The sequence below is a fragment of the Anopheles aquasalis genome, chromosome 2, assembly GCF_943734665.1.
Source record: "Anopheles aquasalis chromosome 2, idAnoAquaMG_Q_19, whole genome shotgun sequence".
NCBI lineage: Eukaryota > Metazoa > Arthropoda > Insecta > Diptera > Culicidae > Anopheles > Anopheles aquasalis.
Genome location: NC_064877.1, coordinates 22,022,501 through 22,040,000, shown reverse-complemented (window position 1 = coordinate 22,040,000; position 17,500 = coordinate 22,022,501). Strand labels below are relative to the sequence as shown.

Genomic DNA, 17,500 nt, shown 5'->3' with positions numbered 1-17,500 from the left:
TCGTTGGAGTGGATAGTAAAAATCAGCCCTTCAAGGGTGGTGTTACAGTATAAGAAGGGATGACGTTGCCCGGGTTTGTTTGGTGGTTAGCACGATCCGCGATCTTAGCAAAGGTACCGAATGTAATCGGTTTCTTCCAAACTCGAGTGACCGCGTTCGTTGTGGGAGAAGTAACTTGACGAGCGGATCAGTTTGTCTGCGATTGATTGATTTTATCCAAACGATTCCACTATCTTGCTTAATTGGCCTTTTCTTTTACTTAGAAAACTATAGATTTGTTGCCGGCACTTTGGTGCCGATTGTATTTTAAGTGTATGAAAGTTTGGTCGCTTACGCAGCGTCGCTGTACAGCTCTATTAAACTCATCGGAACTTTCGCACAAAGAAATGATACAGATGGCAATAGTAAGTCCTAAAAGCTCCATGGGAAGCTACATAGGAAAGGTGGAAAAATATATATATACCTCATGCCACACTCTATTCAATCCCACGCTTTTGCTATTTCTGGTAGCGTACACGGTGGACTTTTGGTTTTGGTGCCTTTTGATTCGTATATCTCGAAAGAGGTTTAATATTTTTTGACCAACCCCACTCAGTAGCTTGTTGCTGAAGAAATGTGTCTACAGTAGACGCGTTTCAATGCAGATCGATTTGTTCTTGTACACAACCAGCCACTGTTGGCAAACAAGAAATCTAAATTACGAAAAGATTATCTCACGGTAGGCAACCGAAAACGAAACTAGAAAACATAGACGAAACCCTTTTTGAACTATAGAATTTCTTATAATCAATCTACTAATCGATCTACAAAGTAATGAAACAATTGGAATCAGAATAACGAAGCAATGAAACTGGATTGGTTGTTTCATTTTCGAAACGGTTGCAAGCTGTTGTGTGAAGTACACGTAAAGTTGTCGAAGGGAAAGGATGAACTTCAAAAACTGACTAGTTCATTAGCGGTGAAATGTGGTAATTTTGTGGAGCGAAAAAGGTTTGATAAAATGTCCATGAATTGGACTAAGGATCGAATTGGACTAAGGATTCTTGACGGGCGTTTTAGTGATGATTTGGCACTGCGAGAGCACGCATTCGTTGGAATAAGGAACGCCTGGTTTTTGGGAGTAAACGCATTAGTGAAAGGTGCACGTGGTAGAAATGCTAGGGATAACAATGCTGTTAAACAAAACTCGGTATGAGAAAAGAAGAACTGAGAATGTACGAGCTGCAGTACAACGGGGGAATGTGAAGAGCAACAAAGTGTGGGGGAAATATTCATCAGCTGTGATCACCTAGCATAATAACAACTAAGGTAAACTAAACTAAACTAGTAGAACGAATACTGTCTTGCAAAGGGTTCGTTCTTAGCGAAGGCAGGCACGACAAAGCACCGAGACCACCAGTATGGTAGCTAGAATCACTCGAAACCACGAAAGGAATGTACTGTGTTATGGAGGCAATGGAAATGGTATAGGCTAGGTGGTGACAAAAAAGATCGATTTTCTCATTACATTTCAAAACTATAATAGTTTTTTATGATTCTAAGAAGAAGAGGAAAATTGACTGGAAAATTTGTTGGAAAAAATTATTTGGAACGTCGATGGACTGTGAAAAGGGAAAGGAAGGTAACATTCGAAGCAGACCGAGGGAAACAAGAAGACACGAAATAATAGAATAAACAAATGTAACTTAAATAATGGGGATCAAACAGAGCGAGTGGAAGACGAGGAAGTGACTGCTGTGCACCGAGAGATCGGTAGCAGCAGGACCTCGAGCAACATGTCAGGTTCGAATGCGTTCTGCCAAATGCAAGGAAAAGAAAGGAGCAAGTAAAGCGTAAAGAAACTATGAGTATCCTGTATAACTTCAGATAAAATATATATTTTTTTAAGTAGCTCAGTAACGAATAAATGCAGCATGGATGGCCGACGTCTAAGCGGAAGTAAGGGCAGTCGAGGGGGTGTTTTGAACTTCGAACTGAAAACAAGCCAAAGGGAAAGTTTGTGCTCAAAGGTTGTTTTCATTTAAACACATTTTTGGTTTCCAGTCTCGTACCATTAAACTCGTTATCCGTGTTAAGGATACGTAACAAGTTAAGCAAATCAGCGAGCGACATGTGTTGATTTACGGGAAGGCGAAAAGCGAGCCGCGAAGGAAAAGGAAAGACGAAATAAACCATGTTTCAGTAGAGAATCACATAGAACGTTGAAGTTTAGAACCGTTTCTTGACACACCGAACACACGGAACACCTTCTGCTGACTGGCAAGAAGCTAATGTTCTCGCATGCATATAGGAACCATTACCAAGATTCATTATCCAATGTAAAAGTCTAGGCGCGTGATGGAGAGTGTAGGAATAATAAAATGCATCTCACAGTTTCAGTAAAGGCCCTTCTTATAAACCATAAAAAATGGCAATATTTACGGTACGCGTCAACCGATTCACGTTTCACACATTTTTGGTCCTTTCAATCAGCAGCACCCAGAGCGCTGTCTGTTGCCTAATGCAGATAGTGCGCACAAGAAAGAGCCGGTACGGTCATCAGCAGTGTAGAGAATGGAAGCAAACAATATAAGTAATCTTTTGAATCCGTATAACCAACAACAACTATGCCTACAGAGCCGAACAAACCGTGAGAGGTGAAGAGAAACCAAATATATACGCGTTTGCCATTCATCGTTTGCTGCATAGTACGCGAAAGGCGTTGGGCGTCGTTTCAGGGCGGTTTTGGGTGGGGAGATACCATTTAGCAAACAAATTGTAGACATCAAATATGAAAAGAAAAAACAAATCATAAATATAAAACCAATTTCAATTGACAAAACCGAACCATCGGAGAATTCTGGACGATTGCTTTGCATGGAAAGAACTAACGAGAAAAGCCATCATATCTCTTTAAAGAACGAGTTAGTAAAGAATACAGCGTAGAACAAGGCTTAACTTAGCCTACAGCTGGAGTCCTTTACCCAAGCATTGTAAAAAAATATTTGAAAAATTAATAATCTAATCTTTTTCGTTTTGTGCTGCCTAATAGAACTTGATAGAAACGAACGACGTGTGTTTTAGCTCTCCAGCGGTTCAATTAATACTAAAAGATCATAAATATAAATTAAAAAAATGATGCACGCGAACCACCGGTCATCAATAGTGGATGCATTTGCCCTTCTCGGCATGCCAGCTGACGCCACGATGGCTGCATCTAGAGATCGATGTTCTTGTAAGTTTGCACCGTTGCCAGAAGAAATCATAAAACACAATCTAAAGCAAAAGATCGGCACCAGGAAGCCAAATCAGTGGTTCCGCTCATCCTAAAAGTGTCTACTCCCATAACTGGGTCATGCCGCGATTCCGGCACTCGCATCAATCTCGCAACACCGTGGCGCAACTCTGACACTTCGGACTTCGGAAAATATGTGCCACACGAAAATATTGCTCCCCCCAAAAAGTACCCTTTACCGGTCGGTAGAACCCTCGTTCAACGGTCCCATAGTGGCACATACATACAGCGACCCCTTCTGCGATGAAGCAAAACATGTCTTCGACCCAGCGAGGGTGCATCGGTTGATCGGCGTGTCTGCTGTTGTCCCCCGTCGAACCAAAACGCCCCACAGGAACGATCTGTCTGGGTCTGTCTGGGAACACACCTCGGTTGCCGAGCCGCCGAGTTTCGATGTGTTTGTGTTTATGTGTGGCTATTTTCACGTTCCTCGCCAACTATCGATGGAAGCCGGTTTCTTGTGTTTGGTTGCCGTCGACTATCGGAGCGGCGGTTCACCGGCGCACTTCCGGCGGACGGAGGTGAGTCGTGGTACGCCCGTTCCACCATACCGTCCATCCGTTACGGTCTGCAGTCGATCACACAGAGGCTTCAGTCTCGCTTCAACCGTCTAGCGGTTCGGTTTGATTTCGAATGTTCAGTCGCCCGTAGTTCCGCGCTGGTTTGTTGTAAGTTCCATCTGAGCGGGGGTAGAGAGAGTGTGTGTCGCACCTAGAACCAAGGGTGAGGGTTCCTATAGAAGATTATAGGATCGTTCGCAGCAAACGGAAAGTGGAAACGAAGGAATCATATTTTTCCATTTTCGTTCTCACATGTTTATGCCTATAAATAGTGCTGTTATGTGCGTGCGTCAGTTACTGCAGTCCTCAAGGGGCGTGACGTCCTCTGAAGATTTGGGTCCACGGAGTGAGCTTATCTGTTGTACAAAAATATGTTGACACCCGTCCCGGGGAGTGTATTTGTGTGTGAGATTTCTCCGGTGGATTATCCAAGGGTGCGGGAAGGAAATAAGATCGCGCAAGATCAAGTGTTGAAGAAGCAATGTGTTAAATTCTTTCGTAGTTCTTTAAATTTGATCTATTTTGGTGGCATAACATGGAACTAATATCCGAAATAAAACAGCAGGAGCAGAGGTAATTGCATCCGATTACTGCTCCTTGCAGTGCTTCTTATTCCTGCAGAAAATTCCTTCGAATCCTTGCGTCGGTCAAAGCGACGCCAAACCAGCGATGGCAACACCTCGCGACGCGACGTGGGCGAGGAAAATGTTTAATCAATCAAAACCATAGTCACGATTTCCGCCAAACCGTTTGGTTCGAGTGCCTTGGAAACCACCTTCCGGGGACGCTGGTTTTGGTGGTCTGTGGTGCGATAGCTTTGCGGTGCCTTTCAGCTGCCCGGCGTTGGCAGGGAAGACCGTACCGGCAGGCGGCGCAATAGTGTTGTGGCGCCATTGGCGAGTACATTCCTTTAACAAACTCATGACTCCAGTCGGACGGGGAGGGTGGTAGAGGATATGCTGGCCACACCACCTTACACGGTGGTGTCCTTGGAAACACCACAAACCGATTGGTTACAGTTGTAATCGCCCAGCGAAGGGCGATGAGGCGTGTTATTGCAATTTTGAGGAAAATTACAAACATGATTTATCTCTAAATATAGACATTGAGCAGGTGTTATGCTGCGTGATTGGGCGTATTATGCCAATAAAATATGCTTCTGTATTGAATCAAATCATATTTGACAGAAGATTAATGAACTTGAAATAATAGTTACTTCATTTAGTTACTATACGCAGAAATGAAATACAAGGAAAACTAAAGTGCTTAGTAAATTCGCACTTTGCCTGAAGGGACATACGCAGACTAGAAGGAACAGAGACGATGTGCCTCGTCGTCGAGTTTTTAATGGTAAACATCGCCTCTAACCATGGTGATGCTCTACTTTCACTAATGATATTAAAGTTTTTTGTTGTTGTTTGCTGCTATTTCCCTTCATCCACATACCGGGCGATCCGGAAGGACACGCCGTCGGGATGCCAGCAGCGCGTTGCTGGAAATGAATTTACAACTCCCACCCATCCCAGCTCTGTACATGGGTGTACATCACGCGGCGTTTACCTAGCGACGACAACGTGTTAGTAACCGGAAGAGAGTTTGTTTACTTTGATGTTCCCATTGTTAACCTAGATTTGATAATGAACGCAGGAAGTGTAATTACACCGTGCGCGTTCCATTGAAGTAGGACTCCATTGTCTTAAGAGCATAATAATTTTAATTTGCTTTTTAAAGTCGATGATTTCTTTTATAGCGACTGCAAAGTTAATAAAAATTAGTCCTCCTAGGACGCCATCAAGTAGATTATTTTCATTAACTTGTTCTGAACGCTGCATAGTTAAAGGTGACCAGTCACACCCCAGTGTTGCTCCGCTTCCATCAGCCTGAAACCAACGCCACACGAAACGTGGCGCAACAATTCGTGCTGGCACTGCAAAACAAAACACTGACATTGATCCCACAAGGTCTCGATACCACCCACCGATCGGTATGGGGAGGTGTCAATTTGGAATGTTTAAAAATGTTGAATGAATTTCCACGTTTAGCTTGTTGCCATCATTGAAGGGTTCGGCACGCTACCACGGTGATGCAAGGATTTGTTGATGCGGAAGGTGGGCGAACAACAAAACTAGCCCAATGACCGTGAGACTGGCTCCTTCGACGATTGTCTGTGCTACTGGGTGCTTGCTGATAGACAGTCCAACGGAAATTGAAGTTGAACGACCTGCAGTGAAAAAGTGAAGTGCTATGGATGTGATCAGCAGTGATCAGTTGTTGTGAGAATAAGATGCATTCCGATGCAACTGGCAATCGTTGGAGTGTTTTAAATGGAAAATACGCATAAAGTTAATTTGATGAAGTGCTGAAGATGAAAGATGTGTAGACGTTGTGAAAATATTTGTCGCTAGTTACGAATATGAATGTCAATAACGGAGCGGGAAAATCGACTACGGCCTCCGTGTACCGATTGATACAGGTAATTAGAGAATTTTATAGACGAAATGTAATCAATTCTTAGCAATACCTCTCGATTTAGATACCGTGCTTCGCGATTTCCAAGTCTAAAAACAGATTTTATCTTTTTATTGCTCATCTATTTTTATCACAAATCTAATAAGCTGCTCAACTCATTTGGACATTTTGTAGTCGCTATCAGATCATGGCAACGCAGTCCTACGCTGTTGGCTATGCATGGTTAATAGATCAAAATTATGTAGATTTATCGTACTGCCCCCCCATTAGCGTGTAATGAACCTGAACGTACACGATCGCATCATCTTTCAGAATGCGTGCTCCAGCTGAACCGCAACGAGGCCTGGGCGTGGAGAGACAGATCTTTAGCATATTATGCGCAGCCACAAGCAGGCGGGAGTGTGCTTGCTCGCTCGAAGTTATCTAGAGCGCGAAACAAAGAATACTGGCCTGGCTGGAACGATCCTCATCGCATATCCGTTCGAATCCATCGCACAAAACTTATCGCAATCGCGTCAATTAAGGCGTCCACTTACTATAGTGGGTTGTCTGTCGTTTTCTCCGCATCCGAGCATCGTCTTGTCGGACCAATATTGAGTTATTTGCTGTGGGGAACACAAGGGCAGCAGTATCTTCATCATGGTTCATGGTTCGTTCTGCTACGATCCAGAAGGTGTGACGACACATCGCCCAGCCGACTGTCTTTGGTTCCACTGGTTCGAAGCCGAGAGAACGCCATGTGTTTTCACTCGACCGCATCAGCATAAACGGAGTCGCGAAGGCAAACAGCAACACATGCAGCAGCATCTCGATATCACTCACGCGAGAGATTAATTGCTGGAGAGCGTGCTGGCTTCCGCTGAACGCTTGGGGCGTTTCGTAGTGGTCGCTGTCGTCGAGACTTAGCAGCTGTAAGAGTAGATCAACACTGACAATACAGCACCATTTGATTACCGTTTACATTTCCAAATAATCGTAGTTTAGGTTATAATTTTTTTCCTCTATATTCTTCTCATTCCATAGAGTCCCGCTCCGATATGCATGTTCTACTTTGCGCACCCCTTTGGTATCGCTTCTCCAGCGAGTGGTGCCAAACTGGCCCAAATACGGGACCGGGCCACCAAGAGCAAGGACACTCCACCGGTAAAGGTAGAACCGGAGCGTACCGGTCGTAAGGCGTCAACCAAAAAGGAAAATCAACGACGCAGCAAAGAACAATCGACCAAAGCGCATCGGAAGCAGAATGGTCACGACAACGGTGGCAAGCAACCGACCAATGGTACGGAGCCACAGTCCAAACAGCAGCACGATCAATCGAGAACGACGAGGCATGGCCGGAAACACCGAAAGCATCGACGGATTAGCAATTTCGAGAAATTTTTGCTCGAAATACAACAACAGAACCAGCACACGTGTGGTGCCGGATCGACGATACGCCGGATCGACCAGGAGGATCGCATCACCCCGCTCGTACCGTGGCCGAGCATCATCTGGAACCGAGATTTTCTCATTCCACCACTGCTGCAAGCCCTCGCCCAACAACGTGGTAAGTGTTTCGATTTACCGGCCACCATTGGCTCCCCCCTCCCATCCGGTCAACTAATGCAGCGACCGTCCAGACCAGCCCAGTATCCGGGTTGTTGTCTGTGTTGTTCTTAAAATTGAATTTACGGTGAATAATGGGTACCCCATTTTCCTCGATGGTCCGGACAATGAGAGTCCGGGAGTTTTCGTCGTTTACTTGGAATGCAAATTACGCTGCACACCACACGGGGGCATCCCCGGTGAGGCGTTTTCCGATTCGGAAAAGTCTCTCATTTTAAGTCTCGTGCCGCCCGGCTCGTCGCGCCATCGTGGGGCTGGGAAATTGTAAACAAACAGCTGATGCATCCGAACGTGCTGATGGATCGGTCCCAGCACTCATCGCGGGGCCGGTACGAATTTTCCGGCACTCGCAGTTCCAAGCTGCGGGGAGCTCACTCTCGCCGAGAGAGCGGTCCACCCCATCGTAGCGAAAGGGAAGCAACTACTTAGGGGTTTGATTTGGATTGGTTTGGGGTTTATTATTTGAAAAAGAGCGAAATGATTTTATTTTCTTTTTCAACAAATGAAAAGGACGTTAATAAGGAGACTCGCTGATTCTTTTACTAGTAATGTACTAACGAGTAAACGAAAGTTTCCATCACTAACATCATTTTTCAACATTACAAAAACATTAAAAGAACAAACTAGCACATCGTGCAATTACTCTGAACATTCTCTACAAGTAGTATGCCCTCCGAAGTAGCACTCAGCGCGCGCTCCGGCTGGGTTGGTACTAAGAGCATGAGCGCGCTGCTGGCGCCTCCATCTCCATTATCTCGTCGCTCGCGATGACTCGCTGGCGCTTGGCAAACAAAGAGTGAGCGATGCTCACGGCACGGCACAGCACGGCAGGATCAGTGTGCTTACGCCTTTCGTCGGAGTTTGATGTTCGCCCGCTGCCCGCTGGCGTTCCGGTTGGCTGGTGAACAATCTTAGCCATCATCGACTAACCGGCCCGGTGCTCGGTGGTCCAGAGAAGCGATACAGTGACACAGTGGAGTTGTTTTCGATTAGCCGGGAAACGGGAATGGTCCACGGGTACCTCCTTCTCACAGGAATCGTATCGAGCAGGTGCCTTTGTTGTCTCGCGAGTGCACGCGTGCCGGTTTAGGTGACGGTGACCTCGCGAGGTCATCGATGGATGCCTGATCGCACTGTCGTTTGTGGCGTGTTGCGTGCAGACGACGCTAGCGCAGCGAAAAGCAGCGTGTTACAACAGCAGCAGCTTTCGATTGGTGCAACAGTGCGGCCCAGATGCGGCAGTGAACTGTGTTAAGCCACCCGGCGGTTAAGATTGTGGCTTTAGCTCAAAGTGTTGTAACCTTACTGTCCTAGGTCTCTGCCATCGTGCACACTTCAACAATCTGGCTCTATGAGAGTAGCTGCGCTTGAGGAGGCGAGTGAAGTGGTACAAGATCATCACAATAAAATCGGACCACTGGTCCCGGCTAAACATATAACATATGATTTAAACGTGCAGTGTAGTGCTGTGCAACATGTTTCACCGGAAGATGCTTATCCTGACCATCAGCGGCGGTGGTACAAGGGCACATAACATCACGCTTTCGGCGTAAGATGCCATGCACGTGATACGCCGGCAGCTAAAGGTGCAGTGCTGGCCAGTGAAGCCACCTTTGTTGTTGTTGTTGGCAGGACATTTCCTTTAGGGCAATTAGGCGAAAGGCGAGCGACAGCGGTAGCCATAGAAAAGGCATAGTTCCTGTGACATTGTGTGCACATACCTCGTTTTTCTTAAACCTCACCGGCCGGCCACACTAAGTGCTGCTGCATTAAGGTAGGTTCTGCATCAAATTTACCGTACCAGTCCGGGTCATTCAACTTGGGACGGGTTATCAAAAGAAAGCTCCTGCTTCACCTGGTTACGTGCTCACTCGGGAAGAAAATGCTGAACGCGGGGTGCAGGTCTATCACACACACCCGGACACACAGACACATGTAGTCCACAATTTTCCGTGCAACTGGCAGAAAATTATCCCCGTCCCTGCAGACTGTAAGCCATCGCCACTCTCGTCCTGTTTCCTGGCCCCTTCTGCATGAGGGGAAACATATCAGCGACAAAACTGGTCGACCATCATCATCGCCAAAGGAATGAGCACCGCATAGCAGCACCCTCTGGGAGCATAATAACTTTGCCGAGAAATAATAACAACAAACAAATCGGAATAGCTACCTTCCGGTTGGCAGATTTTCGCGGGATGAAGGGAGAAACGTGCGGTAGCCGCGCAGCGTTGCCCTTACCATCATTACCTGGCGTTGAGTGCGCTCTTTTGTGGTTACGGTTTCCGGTTTTGCTGCTCCGGTCAGCACGATGTGAACGATCGTCCTGTTGAGCTGCCAGGACTTGCACTTCAAGGATCAAACGGATTATTTTCCTCGGATATGATTTGCCCTAGTCGGTTTTTAGGTATTGGCATCGTACTAAAATTTTTCTAGGGGACTTTGACTGTATCTTGTGATATTTGTAGATTAACAAGCAATTCGCGACAACTGTTCGCTGAAACAAGGAGTTCGTATATGTTCCTTTTAAATTTTTTGACCCACAAATTCGAAACATTAATGGGTATTTAGTGTTCCGAAGAGAAAAGATCATCATCGCATTAACTGCCATTCGATCATCCAATAGACGACCGCCTTGTGCGTGTTACTCTGCACCAATCGCGTTACAAAGGGCTATAAATGCAAAGAGATCTTCAAACGGCAGTAAACATGATGTATCTTCGATTTCGCTCATCGATTGCAACACGATACTAAAACACTCCCATAGGGACATGACGTGCACCACCACTACGGCCATTTGCAATCAATTTGTAACAAACTCCTGTACGCAAGACTCCTGTGGCCGTGTGCTTTGCAGCCAGCTGAGCTAGTTCCCTCGCTCGATTCATAATTTATCGTCCCGTGGATGGGTACGGGGCGACGACGAGTACAATGGCCAAGAGTGATAGCGATCCCTCCACTTTCAGCATGTTAGAACTTCTCCGCTACTTTGTACACACGCTGAAAGTTTTCTGCAAAAGTGAGTGAAAACTTCTTTCGTGAAGCTAAAACTTTATCCGCCCGGAATGAGAACACGGAAGAGCCGAACAGCTAAGCTGCATCACGGGTTCCGTGATGAGTGCAGAAGCTGCTGCTGCTGCTGCTCAATAGTTAATGATGATTTCGTCAAGCGCCAATCTACGTCAGCAGCTTGCTAGCAGTTTCAAATGGTGGTACAAATGTTGTAGTCTGGGTTTTAAATGCGGCTTTCCCTGAGGCAGAGCAGTTCCTTGAAATCCGAGTTTTGCTGCAAACCTTGCAGGGAACGAAGTTGGGGCCAACACTGGTGCCGGACAACATTGGCTGCCGTTTTGTACCGAACGCTGGAAGCGGGTTGGCCAGAGAATGAAAATTCAATTATGAAAAACACGGAAACTTTTGAAAACACTCCGGGTTAAGGAATTGTTTTCGTATCCTTCGAGTGCCCCACTTCAATCCCGGGGTGGTTCTTTTCGCGAGTTTCGAGGCGTAAGGCCACGGCACAGAAAATCACTTGTTGATATTGTTCCAAACTCCTCTCACGGGAGCACACAATGCGAATTTTGTCCGAGTAGGACACAGCAGGAACTTGTAGTGTTGTATTCAACTCGAATTCGGTCTAGCCAAATGTTGGAAAATAAATAAATGCTCACAAAATGGTGGACCCCGGGAACTCATTAGACATTCGTCGACGAAACATGAGTTGTGGGAGCTCCCAGAAAATGCAGGAACCTCCGGGCCCGAGAAGAAGGAGCAAAGGGCAACAAGCAACAAAAATACCACAGACAGTAATAAACTGTCAGCGTCGCAAGCACGAGATATTTATGATACTCGGTGCCGATTCCGAACCATTCGCTGGCTTGCTTGTGGCTTGCTTGTCCCTTTTCCCTTTCGATCACGATGCTCGACGGTTCATGTTCCAAGTTGGCTACCGAAGCGACGGAACCGCTGCTTGACGATGACGATCAATCTATGAGTCACCGGGCCGGCATGTGCCGGCTGCCGAAAAAGATGAGCCCGGGTGTTGCTCTGCTCTGTTTTCAAAAACCACTCCGACACGATGACACCACATGTGTGTGGCCGCCAAGCCACCGTTTCTTGGTGTGCGTTACTCATCCTACGAAGGAGGAATGTACCTTTCGTGGGTAGTACGGAGACGCGCCGGGTACTCATTAGTGAACCAATTTTCCGAGAACATTTTCCAGTCATCATGGCACCTCACGACACCAACAGCAGGCAGTGACAAGCCCTAGGAGACCGTCGGTTACACGCGATGTCAACTATTTCTGGACGCCGGTTCGGGAAGCGTTAGCACAACACAAAGGCCAGCTGGAGACGTTTTCCAAACGACCGGACAGACAGAACGTTTCATTCTTTTCAATTGCAGTTTTGCTAAGCAGTCTCGCTAGCTAATCAAGACAATTACTGGCCGATGGGATGCTGCCTGATGCCGGTTGTACCATTTGCACTGTCAATTATGGAAGAGCAACGCATTTCAATGCCAATTGAATATTGTCACCGTACGGATAGCCGTGACGTAAAGGTCAGACAAATGTGTAGGCGTAAGGCTTTGTCTATTGACCTAACCTTTGAGCTCCATCTCTTCTTTGATTTCTTTGATTGTCTCAGGTATTCCGTAGGAGGATGCTCTGCAGATCCTTGTATAATGCTTAGCGTGGGCAACGTGGGTTTTCCACTCTCGTTTTGTGTGAGATGATGCGGAATAGAAAATAGTTTATGATTGAAACACAAACGAAATCAGAGCGTCAATCGGACAACGGTTTTGATTTGTAATTTCAAAGGGTAACAATCTGGTTCATTTGAGGGTAATTGAATCATAAACATGGACCGAACCACAGGGGTTGATTGAAAACAAGTTAGAGTGCGATTTGCAATCATGTTCCATAATGATTGCAGACCTTTAGTGCCCTGATGGGTTGCACTAATAATAGAAATTCAATTTTATTTCATAAATGTCAGGCAACCACCAACTATCTTTATCATTCTGCGGAGTGTATTGATCTTTTTCCCTAGTCCTGAAGCCTTTAGTGACCCCAGGGGGTTACAACCCCATCGTTATCAATTGACACCCCATGCTTGGTCGCTATCGGTCGGTCGGTCGGTCGGCCGGTCGGTGGAACTTAATAAGCCTTACACCCTTTGCCGGCTCCTCACTGACATCGATTCGTCACACCGATAAAAAGAGGGAGGTGGAAAAAAGGTCAAGGTCGTGAAAGGGATGTTAATGCTCCGAGGAGTACCGGAAAAAAAGGGACCGAATCGAGACGCCAGGATGGTGCAGTAGCGAAAGAGAAGTAAAAATGAGAAACTCTCCCTTTTTTCCGAACGGCACATACCAGCAGCGAGGAAAATAGGAATATTAAAATAGTAATGAAGGGATTCCGTTCGATTTGTGGAAACGAAATAGGCCTTTTGTCAGGCATCGGTCGACCCCATCAGGGAGTCTCCGCAGCCAATCGATCTAATGAACGGGCTTAATTGACTTGCTGGCAAAGGAACTGTCGGGTATGATGGGGCAGAAACCATTACTGCACGGTGCATGATCATTTGTGGGCAACGTTTTTAATCGATTGTTCGACGAAGCGTTTCAAATCGATCAACCGTGGACTGACGACGATGTGAATGTGATATAGTGGTTCGATATCAGGAGACCAGCTAAATATTAAGTATTTAGTAATTATCGTAAAGGTTAGATTCCAATGATAACAATATAGATAGTGTTTGAATAGATTCATTATAGCTTCTGCTAGAAACGGTTGAACGTTCTTTATCGTAATGAAAAGTTAATTCATGTACTGTTTTATCTTAAATTGGCCCGATTGGTGAGCTGACACTCTGTTATTTGAGGTTAATGCGATGTGAATGCACTTGCTCCCAGAGCTTAATCGATGTTGAACAGGCAAACGTTACCGCAAAACGTTAAACAAATTAACGGCCATTTATTTTCTTCCCAAGGAAAAGAAAACAAAATTTGCGTAAACAGTCGACTTCGTTTCACAAATAGCGATCCCGATAATACTGTAGTCCACTGGTCCCCCCGGCCCCCACCAGTGTAAACAGCGACGAATAGCAAAGTGGCCATTTGGCTGCAACCGTCTAGCATACCTCAAGCGGTGGAGGCGCCATACTAAAAGTGAAAATAAGGACCAGGTTGTAGCACTCGATCCTGTGAACTGTAAGGCAGCCAGCATTACAAGAACCACCACCGACCGCTCGGAGCACTCTCGGCTCACACTTAATTATGTCAACAAATTTGTGCGACCAGCGGCGCATCGCTGATGAGATATAAATCACGCGCAACATCACCATCCCAATCTATCATCGAGCCGCACCACCATCGATGGACTTTAATGGCCTTTTATCGGCAAGACGTGACCGCCGGGTTTCGGTGAGCGTAAAACCGCGTGCGGGAAACGGGAAGAAGGGGACGGCATGTTCGTCATCGTCCTGCCATGTTCGAGCATTCTTGAGATGCTTGAGGTAAAACCGGTTTGACGCTTTGCGGTTTGGGAGCTTCGACGACGCTTCAGCCTGTCGGTGTTAAGTGTACCGATCATGTTTACTGGCCACTCGTCGAACAATCTTGAAACATTCAATCTGAAAGGATAGAAATGCTTTATCCTGCGTTTCGGTATGACTCACCGAACAACCTACGCCCGAATGCTCCGTTAGGCACGATGGAAGCGGGTCAACAGAAGCAGATGAATAGTAACCGATTATGGAGGTTAATGATGGGCACGAGTTCACACCCTTGCCCGGATCGTACACCTACCCGATTCACTTGGTCCTGATTACTGGTTCGGTCTAGGATTAGAACCAAATTTGCTAGCATGCCGGTTGGCCAGCCGGCCAGTCTCACGCCTAGCACCCTCGAACAAACAGGAAATCGTGATTCCGAACCCGAAACGGACCTGAAAGCCCTGTCCTGTTCGCCCCCTAATCCAGCCTGGTCCACCGCGGCAAGCAATCGCGCACTGAGCATCTGAGAAATTGAGGCTACCGCAGACCTGACCGATGTGGCTCGCTGGTGAGTGAGCGAGGACGGAAGGAGGCTTTCGGACGGGGTGAGTCAATTGTGCGCACCGATCGCGGTCGTCGGGTCACGTGTCTTATCGAAAAGTGTGACACAATCGGTCCAAGACCTGAGACCACCTCCAATCTGGGTCAACGGCCTGGCTGTTCGTTCAATTTGTGCGGTCCAGCAATCCAAGAAACACTACGACCACGACCAGGTATGTCGGAAACGGGCAGTCACAACAAACACATTAGTACCATTGCGGGGGTTCCTTTGGCGCGTGGACATTTGGGAGCTTGCTGTTGATTTTCATTTCTTCATTTCCCAACGGGACAGCCAGCGGTAGCTGCAGAGCAGAAGCGAGGGCGGTCACGAGCGCGACCACGACGCAGTCCGAACCTAGCAGGGGTGGTGGTCGGTATCGCGAGCCAGGATCTAGTTCAAACGCAGCTTTAATTGCCGATTCCGGCGTCCATTTAGTGGACCATTTTTTCCCCTTTTTCCAAGCGGTGAGACCAAACCAACCGACCGCTAGTAACTGGGCTGAGCTCCTCGGAGGGAGAGGAGTGGTTGATTTGAATATTTTTTCGGTAACTTTATGTATCCGAAATATGGAGCACCATATTTTGACGCACTCCAGCACACGACAGCACGACCAACCACCGAGTTCCGAGTATACCAGTTGGCCAGATAGGGATTTTGTGTGTCACCTCGGAATGTGTTTGAGCGATCAGGACGAACCTGACGAGCCACTGTAGATAGATAGTTTGCGTGCCAAAGAACATGTCGGAACTTCAAAATCACTTTTGATGGCACTTTTCAGAACACGGAGAGAGAGAGAGAGAGAGAGAGAGAGAGCGCATTTGGGGATTAAGAACAACTGAGCCATAAATTGAATTTTGTATGCAGCACATCAACCTAGAATGGTCTGTAACAAACTCTGGGCTGTCGGTTGGAATGTCCTGACTAACCTGGCAGCAGCTTCTGACGTGGGCACAGCAAGTTGCATAAATTTAATTTGTTTCCAGCTGAGCCGCCTGTAGAGCTTCGATCGTGAGTTGAGTTACATCGGAACCGATCTGTGGATGCAACGTAGCGCTTTCGATAAGAGACCTCGAGCATGGGAATAAGGACCATGCAAGTCAAACAAACCCCGATACGGCCATTCCTCTGCTTGCTGCTTTTCCATCGCTCTGTCCAAACATGAGACTAGAAATCGATGGAGACGCCAGGGGAAAAGGAGAAAATCAATTCCGTCTTTCCACAAAAAGGAGAGGAGGAGTAAAAACAATAAAGCTCCTATTCAAACCGTTGACTGCTGCTGCTGCTGATCCCGCACTGCGGGGAAGGGGATCGTCTTGAGCTTATCTGCAAGGCATTCGACGGATATGGAAAACTGCCGGTACACACCGGATGATGGGCCCACGGTTCGGCCCGCGGTAAGGTAAACATTCCATCTTCGAGTGCATGGAAAGTTTAGCCGGCCGGCTCCGGGGGGTCTGTGGCTCAAACATACTTTCATTTCAATCAATTGCGTCTCTTTTGACACCCTGAGACATCCTCAAAGGTAGGCGAGGGAGCTTTTCCAGGTGGCTGCCGGTGGATGGTTTGATGCCTTTAACGAGAAAAACCACTTTACTACGGCCACAGAGCGATGAGGTGGGTTCTGGGAGATTGATTAGTTGCTGGATGTGCTAAAGCCTGTTCCGAGAATTGACATTATCTGCTGCAAAGGTACCACTTTGTAGCAGCCTTTTTGGCGGGCCGCATTGTGAGCAATTGCTAACGGATATTTGTTCGTTAGTAAAGCAGAAAGGATGAATAATGGGATCCATTCCACAAATGGGCCTACCTTCTGCAATCTCGAGCGTGAAATATATGCTTCGGCTTTCGCTTAAGATGTACCTGGAGGCCACATGGACAACATCTGTTTTCTGAGGTAGCATCCATCCATTTTCACTGTCATAATATTATATAATCCCAACGAGGCACGTTATGTAAATGTAAAAGGGAATGTAAATATCAAATCAGATTGCTCAGAACTCAGGCTCAACTAATAGCATGATTATAGTGCGATGGCATAAATTAATGCAAATGTCACACGTAGAATTGCATTAGCTGCCACGGCACGGTGCACGGCATGCACCTTAATTGAATAGATCGATCACGTTGGACACGAGCAGCTTGGCTTGGCTCGGCTTGGCTAGCCGGCTTACGGCCGGCGATGTGCACTTGCTTATCGTGTGGGGCCTATTGGCGCGCTGAGAAGCGCCACACGGTGGCTATGGCGTAATGGCCATCGGTCACTGATCAAGAGGGATGATGGCTAACCCGGGGATCGCCAATAAAATTGATTACACTCGATGACTTGGCTAATCCGGCGAAGCCGTAGAGTGTTTTCTCCTCCTTTCCCTGACGTGGTGTTGGCTTTTCGCGTGGTGTAATGTCAGTGCGATGTGCGATGGATTAAGAGTGAGATGAAATGTTAATCAAAGCAAACTGTTTATCTAATATAAACCCCTAAGGACATTAGTAATTTCA

General features: G+C 46.7%; 3 protein-coding genes across 11 annotated transcripts in view; all 3 read left to right on the top strand.

The window, feature by feature from the left end:
* Positions 1-2,815, top strand: part of LOC126570067 (uncharacterized) — a 28,049-nt gene extending 25,234 nt beyond the window's left edge. For all 7 annotated transcript variants that reach the window (XM_050227548.1, XM_050227543.1, XM_050227541.1 and 4 more), the window contains one exon: positions 1-2,815. This exon is cut by the window's left edge and continues 121 nt beyond it. In XM_050227548.1, coding sequence (XP_050083505.1) covers positions 1-53 — 53 coding nt within the window. In that variant the 3' untranslated portion in view covers positions 54-2,815.
* Positions 2,816-6,074: 3,259 nt separating this feature from the next.
* The window catches only part of LOC126572744 (uncharacterized), a 15,507-nt gene continuing 4,081 nt past the window's right edge, over positions 6,075-17,500 (top strand). The window contains exons 1-2 of the mRNA XM_050232333.1: positions 6,075-6,307; positions 7,327-7,849. Coding sequence (XP_050088290.1) covers positions 6,248-6,307; positions 7,327-7,849 — 583 coding nt within the window. The 5' untranslated portion in view covers positions 6,075-6,247. The remainder of the gene's footprint in view (positions 6,308-7,326; positions 7,850-17,500) is intronic.
* LOC126568906 (mucin-19-like) overlaps positions 8,774-17,500 on the top strand; it is a 34,552-nt gene continuing 25,825 nt past the window's right edge. For all 3 annotated transcript variants that reach the window (XR_007607776.1, XM_050225590.1, XM_050225591.1), the window contains exon 1: positions 8,774-9,682. The gene's annotated coding sequence lies outside the window, so the exon portion shown is untranslated. The remainder of the gene's footprint in view (positions 9,683-17,500) is intronic.